Source organism: Oncorhynchus nerka, linkage group LG12, assembly GCF_034236695.1.
Source record: "Oncorhynchus nerka isolate Pitt River linkage group LG12, Oner_Uvic_2.0, whole genome shotgun sequence".
Lineage (NCBI taxonomy): Eukaryota > Metazoa > Chordata > Actinopteri > Salmoniformes > Salmonidae > Oncorhynchus > Oncorhynchus nerka.
Genome location: NC_088407.1, coordinates 13,936,748 through 13,946,414, shown reverse-complemented (window position 1 = coordinate 13,946,414; position 9,667 = coordinate 13,936,748). Strand labels below are relative to the sequence as shown.

The 9,667-nt window shown below is 39.6% G+C and overlaps 1 protein-coding gene across 1 annotated transcript in view; it reads left to right on the top strand.

Moving 5' to 3' along the window:
* Positions 1-882: 882 nt before the first annotated feature.
* The window catches only part of LOC135574263 (tumor necrosis factor ligand superfamily member 10-like), a 90,407-nt gene continuing 81,622 nt past the window's right edge, over positions 883-9,667 (top strand). Inside the window, exon 1 of the mRNA XM_065025257.1 lies at positions 883-1,376. Coding sequence (XP_064881329.1) covers positions 1,152-1,376 — 225 coding nt within the window. The 5' untranslated portion in view covers positions 883-1,151. The remainder of the gene's footprint in view (positions 1,377-9,667) is intronic.

Below are 9,667 nucleotides of genomic sequence, written 5' to 3'. Positions count from 1 at the left end.
TAAACTAGTTTTAATGACTCTAAGTGTATGTAAACTAGTTTTAATGACTCTAAGTGTATGTAAACTAGTTTTAATGACTCTAAGTGTATGTAAACTAGTTGTAATGACTCTAAGTGTATGTAAACTAGTTTTAATGACTCTAAGTGTATGTAAACTAGTTTTAATGACTCTAAGTGTATGTAAACTTCAGACTTCAACACCACTAAAAGCAGTCACTTCTCTGTTCCCATCTTCATCAGTCCTTTCAAATGCACCTTTATATCTTCATTGAGAGTTCATGTGTTTGTGATGAAAGAGGTTTATTTTCCTGTAAATGTTTCCTTTTAGTTTTACATGGCCTAAACGGATCATCTTGGCGGATAAATCAATGTTAGATGGAAAAAAAACACACTTTTAAATGACCATGTGTAAAAAAGAAAAACCCCATGCATTTCAAATGCATATTTCCACCTACTAACAATAATATATAAGCTTTTGTCAAGGGGGTGGCGTGTAATGTTTTCTGGAAAGTTCAAATATTTAATCAAGGCAAGTTTTCCACATTAATAACCAACAGAGTGTTGGCTAAATATTTGTCCTCCCTAGTCCAATTCTGTTCAGAGAACTGGCATGACTCTCTCACTCTCTCTCGCTCTCTCTCAATTTGATTCAATTTAAGGGCTTCATTGGCATGGGAAACATATGTTAACGTTGCCAAAGCAAGTGAAGTAGATAATAAACAAAGTGAGATAAACAATCAAAATGAACAGTAAACATTACACTCACAGAAGTTCCAAAAGAATGAAGACATTTAAAATCTCTATCTCTCTCTTCCTCAGTCTGCACTCTGCGCTTTCTCTTCCGCTCTATCTCTATCTCTCTCGCTGTCTCTCTCTTTCTCTTTCTCTCTATCTCACCGGAACGTGGCTTGCCCCAGACAACTTTCTTTCTCAACGCGCCTTGCACAGCAGTCATCGTGCCAAAGAGGAAGGAATAGGAGTTTTTACCCTGCTTTCTCCTCCCACTCAAAACTGAATGGAAGGACTCTTTCGGAATCGGAATAGCAGGAGACACACTCGTTTAGCTTAGACATTGATTTCATTTACCCGTCCGGTCAGCGACTTCTTTGTTGTGTTTTTTTTTAAGGATACTCATGCGTCGGGAATGCCACCATGGCCACGCCGAACAGTCTACAGCAGCAGCAGGATTACTTCAGAAGCGTCAGCAGCGAATCCACCACGTATATGATGGTCCCGGCCACGACGGCAGCGGCAAACACGCGTCGCGATGCCGCGCCGTCCAAGATGTGGATCGCTATGGTGGTGATTGTGGTGGTCGTTCTACAGATTGCTTCTACTACAGGTCTGTTCGTCTACCTGAATATGTCGATATCACAGGTAAGGAGTTTGTTTTTGTTCAGGGGATTGGGCAATGAAGGAAACGGGATGAAGGGAGAGGAGTGTTTTCTTGGCCGCAGACAGTTGGCTTTGCCGCGGACATTTACATGCAACACAAAGTTCTTGATGAAACTTGTTGACGATATTCCAGCCCTGTGTGGATGAACTTCACGCAGGATTTTACAGTTTCAGGAAATGGTGTGACCTATGGATTTTGCTTGTGCATACATTACGCAAAATGTAATATGGTTAAATGTCTCTCTAGCAACAGTGGCCAAACATGTTATTTGTGTTTGTGTGATTATTTATAGACAAATCACGTATAGCCTAACAGTTTAAGGTCGCCAATTCATAACCACAGTATAACAGCGAAACTTTTGCAGCAAAAGTATAGTCTGTAATCTGGATAATATAGGTTTTGAAAGGTAGGCTAAATGCAATTTTGTGCAGCACGAGTTTGATCTAAATAGCTATAGGCCGACTATAACCCAGAGTTCGGCTTCCAAAGACCAACACCATTTAACCATTATACATAACACAAAGTAATGAACATGGTAATAACATTTAACCAGATTATAGAACATACTGATTGCAACAGAGGAAACCTGATATCCATATCATGCTGACACAGACATTTCTTTATAATGTAGTCTAATCTAACTGATGATGTAAGGTAATGGGTGTGCTGACAGAGAGAACAGAGGGAGAGAGAGAGAATGAGAGACAGAGACAGAGACAGGTGGACAGACAGAAAGTCAGAGAGAACGGAGAGAACGGAGGGAGAGAGAGAGAATGAGAGACAGAGACAGATGGACAGACAGAAAGACAGACAGACAGAGAGAACGGAGGGAGAGAGAGAATGAGAGACAGAGACAGATGGACAGACAGAAAGACAGACAGAGAGAACGGAGGGAGAGAGAGAGAATGAGAGACAGAGACAGATGGACAGACAGAAAGACAGAGAGAACGGAGGGAGAGAGAGAGAATGAGAGACAGAGACAGATGGACAGACAGAAAGACAGAGAGAACGGAGGGAGAGAGAGAGAATGAGAGACAGATGGACAGACAGAAAGACAGAGAGAACGGAGGGAGAGAGAGAGAATGAGAGACAGATGGACAGACAGAAAGACAGAGAGAACGGAGGGAGAGAGAGAGAATGAGAGACAGATGGACAGACAGAAAGACAGAGAGAACGGAGGGAGAGAGAGAGAATGAGAGACAGAGACAGATGGACAGACAGAAAGACAGAGAGAACGGAGGGAGAGAGAGAGAATGAGAGACAGATGGACAGACAGAAAGACAGAGAGAACGGAGGGAGAGAGAGAGAATGAGAGACAGAGACAGATGGACAGACAGAAAGACAGAGAGAACGGAGGGAGAGAGAGAGAATGAGAGACAGATGGACAGACAGAAAGACAGAGAGAACGGAGGGAGAGAGAGAGAATGAGAGACAGAGACAGATGGACAGACAGAAAGACAGAGAGAACGGAGGGAGAGAGAGAGAATGAGAGACAGATGGACAGACAGAAAGACAGAGAGAACGGAGGGAGAGAGAGAGAATGAGAGACAGAGACAGATGGACAGACAGAAAGACAGAGAGAACGGAGGGAGAGAGAGAGAATGAGAGACAGAGACAGGTGGACGTAAACAGAAAGACAGACAGAGAGAACGGAGGGAGAGAGAGAGAATGAGAGACAGAGACAGGTGGACGTAAACAAAAAGACAGACAGAGAGAACGGAGGGAGAGAGAGAGAATGAGAGACAGAGACAGAGACAGGTGGACGTAAACAAAAAGACAGACAGAGAGAACGGAGGGAGAGAGAGAGAATAAGAGACAGAGACAGAGACAGGTGGACGTAAACAGAAAGACAGACCGAGAGAACGGAGGGAGAGAGAGAGAATGAGAGACAGAGACAGAGACAGGTGGACGTAAACAGAAAGACAGACAGAGAGAACGGAGGGAGAGAGAGAGAATGAGAGACAGAGACAGAGACAGGTGGACAGACAGAAAGACAGAGAGAACGGAGAGAACGGAGGGAGAGAGAGAGAATTAGAGACAGAGACAGAGACAGGTGGATGTAAACAAAAAGACAGACAGAGAGAAAGCGAGATAGAGACAGATATAAACAGACAGAGCGAGAGAGAGAGAATGACTAACAGACAGACAGACATACGAAGTCATTATGGATGAATTATGGTACGAAACCGAAACTTGCTGGTTGTTATTATGTATAATAGCGTATAATTGTGTTAAATAAGATATGATCAAGTTTGATAATAAGTCCTTCAAAATGAACATTCAGGTCCGCTCTTCAGTTTCATCCCAACTACCAAGGTGGCCGAGATCCATCTTGTTTGCAGCCTGCAAAGAGACATACAAGTGAGAGGGAAAGGAAAGGAATGTGATTTCACCTTTTACTGAAAAATAGGATTGTTTTCTATGATTGTCTTTTACTTTTCTTGTAGTGATGTGTATATAGATGTGTATATAGATGTGTATAGTGTATATAGATGTGTATAGTGTATATAGTGTATATAGATGTGTATAGTGTATATAGATGTGTATATAGATGTGTATATAGATGTGAATATTGATGTGTATAGTGTATATAGATGTGTATATAGATGTGTATAGTGTATATAGATGTGAATATTGATGTGTATATAGATGTGTATATAGATGTGAATATAGATGTGTATAGTGTATATAGATGTGTATATAGATGTGTATATAGATAGATGTGAATATTGATAGATGTGTAATATAGATGTGTATAGTGTATATAGATGTGTATATAGATGTATATAGATGTGAATATTGATGTGTATATAGATGTGTATATAGATGTGAATATTGATGTGTATATTGATGTGTATAATGTATAGTGATGTGTATATTGATGTGAATATTGATGTGTATAGTGTATATAGATGTGAATATTAATGTGTATAGTGTATATAGATGTGTATAGTGTATATAGATGTGTATAGTGTATATAGATGTGAATATTGATGTGTATAGTGTATATAGATGTGTATATAGATGTGTATATAGATGTGTCTAGTGTATATAGATGTATATAGATTTGAATATTGGTGTGTATAGTGTATATAGATGTGTATAGTGTATATAGATGTGTCTAGTGTATATAGATGTGTATATAGATGTGTATATAGATGTGTATAGTGTATATAGATGTGTCTAGTGTATATAGATGTGTATATAGATGTGTATATAGATGTGTCTAGTGTATATAGATGTGTCTAGTGTATATAGATGTGTATAGTGTATATAGATGTGTATAGTGTATATAGATGTGAATATTGATGTGTATAGTGTATATAGATGTGAATAGTGATGTGTATAGTGTATATAGATGTGTATAGTGTATATAGATTTGTATAGTGTATATAGATGTGTATAGTGTATATAGATGTGTATAGTGTATATAGATGTGAATATTGATGTGTATAGTGTATATAGATGTGAATATTGATGTGTATAGTGTATATAGGTGTGTATAGTGTATATAGATGTGAATAGTGATGTGTATATAGATGTGTATAGTGTATATAGATGTGTATAGTGTATATAGATGTGAATATTGATGTGTATAATGTATATTGATGTGTATAGTGTATATAGATGTGAATATTAATGTGTATAGTGTATATAGATGTGAATATTGATGTGTATAGTGTATATAGGTGTGTATATTGATGTGTATAATGTATATAGATGTATATATTGAAGTGAATATTGATGTGTATAGTGTATATAGATGTGTATATAGATGTGTATATAGATGTGTATATAGATGTGAATATGGATGTATATAGTGTATATAGATGTGTATAGTGTATATAGATGTGAATATTGATGTGTATAGTGTATATAGATGTGAATATTGATGTGTATAGTGTATATAGATGTGTATATAGATGTGTATAGTGTATATAGATGTGAATATTGATGTGTATAGTGTATATAGATGTGAATATTGATGTGTATAGTGTATATAGATGTGAATATTGATGTGTATAGTGTATATAGATGTGAATATAGATGTGTATAGTGTATATAGATGTGAATATTGATGTGTATATAGATGTGAATATTGATGTGTATAGTGTATATAGATGTGTATAGTGTATATAGATGTGAATATTGATGTGTATAGTGTATATAGATGTGTATAGTGTATATACATGTGTATAGTGTATATAGATGTGTATAGTGTATATAGATGTGAATAGTGATGTGTATAGTGTATATAGATTTGAATATTGATGTGTATATTGTGTATTAATGTGTATATAGATGTGAATATTGATGTGTATAGTGTATATAGATTTGAATATTGATGTGTATATTGTGTATTAATGTGTATATAGATGTGAATATTGATGTGTATAGTGTATATAGATGTGTATAGTGTATATAGATGTGTATAGTGTATATAGATGTGAATATTGATGTGTATAGTGTATATAGATGTGAATATTGATGTGTATATTGTGTATTAATGTGTATAGTGACGTGAATATTGATGTATATTCTTGCATTCTATTACATTGTAATAGACCTATATCCATCCTGCCCTGACTATCTAAGGTCTTCGAAAGCCAAGTCAACAAACAGGTCACTGACCATCTCGAATCCCACCGTACCTTCTCCGCTGTGCAATCTGGTTTCCGAGCCAGTCACGGGTGCACCTCAGCCACGCTCAAGGTACTAAACGATATCATTACCGCCATCGATAAAAGACAGTACTGTGCAGCCGTCTTCATCGACCTCGCCAAGGCTTTCGACTCTGTCAATCACCATATTCTTATCGGCAGACTCAATAGCCTCGGTTTCTCGGATGACTGCCTTGCCTGGTTCACCAATTACTTTGCAGACAGAGTTCAGTGTGTCAAATCGGAGGGCATGCTGTCCGGTCCTCTGGCAGTCTCTATGGGGGTGCCACAGGGTTCAATTCTCGGGCCGACTCTTTTCTCTGTATATATCAATGATGTTGCTCTTGCTGCGGGCGATTCCCTGATCCACCTCTACGCAGACGACACCATTCTATATACTTTCGGCCCGTCATTGGACACTGTGCTATCTAACCTCCAAACGAGCTTCAATGCCATACAGCACTCCTTCCGTGGCCTCCAACTGCTCTTAAACGCGAGTAAAACCAAATGCATGCTTTTCAACCGATCGCTGCCTGCACCCGCATGCCCGACTAGCATCACCACCCTGGATGGTTCCGACCTTGAATATGTGGACATCTATAAGTACCTAGGTGTCTGGCTAGACTGCAAACTCTCCTTCCAGACTCACATCAAACATCTCCAATCGAAAATCAAATCAAGAGTCGGCTTTCTATTCCGCAACAAAGCCTCCTTCACTCACGCCGCCAAGCTTACCCTAGTAAAACTGACTATCCTACCGATCCTCGATTTCGGCGATGTCATCTACAAAATGGCTTCCAACACTCTACTCAGCAAACTGGATGCAGTCTATCATAGTGCCATCCGTTTTGTCACCAAAGCACCTTATACCACCCACCACTGCGACTTGTATGCTCTAGTCGGCTGGCCCTCGCTACATATTCGTCGCCAGACCCACTGGCTCCAGGTCATCTACAAGTCCATGCTAGGTAAAGCTCCGCCTTATCTCAGTTCACTGGTCACGATGGCAACACCCATCCGTAGCACACGCTCCAGCAGGTGTATCTCACTGATCATCCCTAAAGCCAACACCTCATTTGGCCGCCTTTCGTTCCAGTACTCTGCTGCCTGTGACTGGAACAAACTGCAAAAATCGCTGAAGTTGGAGACTTTTATCTCCCTCACCAACTTCAAACATCAGCTATCCGAGCAGCTAACCGATCGCTGCAGCTGTACATAGTCTATTGGTAAATAGCCCACCCATTTTCACCTACCTCATTCCCATACTGTTTTTATACTGTTTTTTTTTATTTTTTTATTTACTTTTCTGCTCTTTTGCACACCAATATCTCTACCTGTACATGACCATCTGATCATTTATCACCCCAGTGTTAATCTGCAAAATTGTATTATTCGCCTACCTCCTCATGCCTTTTGCACACATTGTATATAGACTGTCCATTTTTTTTCTACTGTGTTATTGACTTGTTAATTGTTTATTCCATGTGTAACTCTGTGTTGTCTGTTCACACTGCTATGCTTTATCTTGGCCAGGTCGCAGTTGCAAATGAGAACTTGTTCTCAACTAGCCTACCTGGTTAAATAAAGGTGAAATAAAAAATAAATAAAAAATTGTTCTTGTATTCTATTACATTGTTCTTGTATTCTGTTACATTGTTCTTGTATTCTATTCTATTGTTCTTGTATTCTATTACATTGTTCTTGTATTCTATTACATTGTTCTTATATTCTATTCTATTTTTATTTTATTCTATTACATTGTTCTTGTATTTTATTACATTGTTCTTGCATTCCATTACATTGTTCTTGTATTCTATTACATTGTTCTTGCATTCCATTCCATTGTTATTGTATTCCATTACATTGTTATTGTATTCTATTACATTTTCATTCTGTTAAAATGGTACTGATTCATTTTACGCCATCAACAACTGTTGATCAGGTGTTCGTACTTGGCTTATTGAATTACAGTAGTTTACTGTAATCACATAACAAGCAGCAAGCTTATGTTTGAAGTCCCTGATGAGTTTCGAGTTCACAGAGAATCAGCTATTGTCCTGTCAGATATTAATTGAATGATATGAGGTTGAGCTGCTAGTCTGTGCTGTACGCTGATTGATTGCTGTAATCTGCTTGGCTCACACTTCAGAGTTTCTTGGAAGGTGGCGGATATGCAACATCAATCATCAGACCTCTAGCCTAACCAGCCTGTCTACAGTGAATATGGACTACAGGTCAGGCAAATGTATACAAAATAAGTTGGGAGATAGCGAGGGTTGTAGACAACAGGTAGAGAAAGGTTGGTGTAGAGCCAATACGTTTTCCTGGTGTCTGTTTGAGAGGTAGCCTACATAGAGGTTTTCCTGGTGTCTGTTTGAGTGGTAGCCCACATAGAGGTTTTCCTGGTGTCTGTTTGAGAGGTAGCCTACATAGAGGTTTTCCTGGTGTCTGTTTGAGAGGTAGCCCACATAGAGGTTTTCCTGGTGTCTGTTTGAGAGGTAGCCTACATAGAGGTTTTCCTGGTGTCTGTTTGAGAGGTAGCCCACATAGAGGTTTTCCTGGTGTCTGTTTGAGTGGTAGCCCACCTGGTGTCTGTTTGAGGTTTTCCTGGTGTCTGTTTGAGAGGTAGCCCACATAGAGGTTTTCCTGGTGTCTGTTTGAGAGGTAGCCTACATAGAGGTTTTCCTGGTGTCTGTTTGAGAGGTAGCCTACATAGAGGTTTTCCTGGTGTCTGTTTGAGCGGTAGCCCACATAGAGGTTTTCCTGGTGTCTGTTTGAGCGGTAGCCTACATAGAGGTTTTCCTGGTGTCTGTTTGAGAGGTAGCCTACATAGAGGTTTTCCTGGTGTCTGTTTGAGCGGTAGCCCACATAGAGGTTTTCCTGGTGTCTGTTTGAGTGGTAGCCCACATAGAGGTTTTCCTGGTGTCTGTTTGAGCGGTAGCCCACATAGAGGTTTTCCTGGTGTCTGTTTGAGCGGTAGCCTACATAGAGGTTTTCCTGGTGTCTGTTTGAGTGGTAGCCCACATAGAGGTTTTCCTGGTGTCTGTTTGAGCGGTAGCCCACATAGAGGTTTTCCTGGTGTCTGTTTGAGAGGTAGCCTACATAGAGGTTTTCCTGGTGTCTGTTTGAGAGGTAGCCCACATAGAGGTTTTCCTGGTGTCTGTTTGAGCGGTAGCCTACATAGAGGTTTTCCTGGTGTCTGTTTGAGCGGTAGCCTACATAGAGGTTTTCCTGGTGTCTGTTTGAGCGGTAGCCCACATAGAGGTTTTCCTGGTGTCTGTTTGAGCGGTAGCCCACATAGAGGTTTTCCTGGTGTCTGTTTGAGTGGTAGCCCACATAGAGGTTTTCCTGGTGTCTGTTTGAGTGGTAGCCCACATAGAGGTTTTCCTGGTGTCTGTTTGAGAGGTAGCCCACATAGAGGTTTTCCTGGTGTCTGTTTGAGAGGTAGCCTACATAGAGCAGCAAGAATTGTGACCTGTTGCCACAAGAAAAGGTTAACCAGTGAAGAACAAATACAACCCCTATTTATTTTCCATTTTGTACTTTAACCATTTGTACATCGTTACAACACTGTATATATATATATAATATGACATTTGACATGTCTTTAT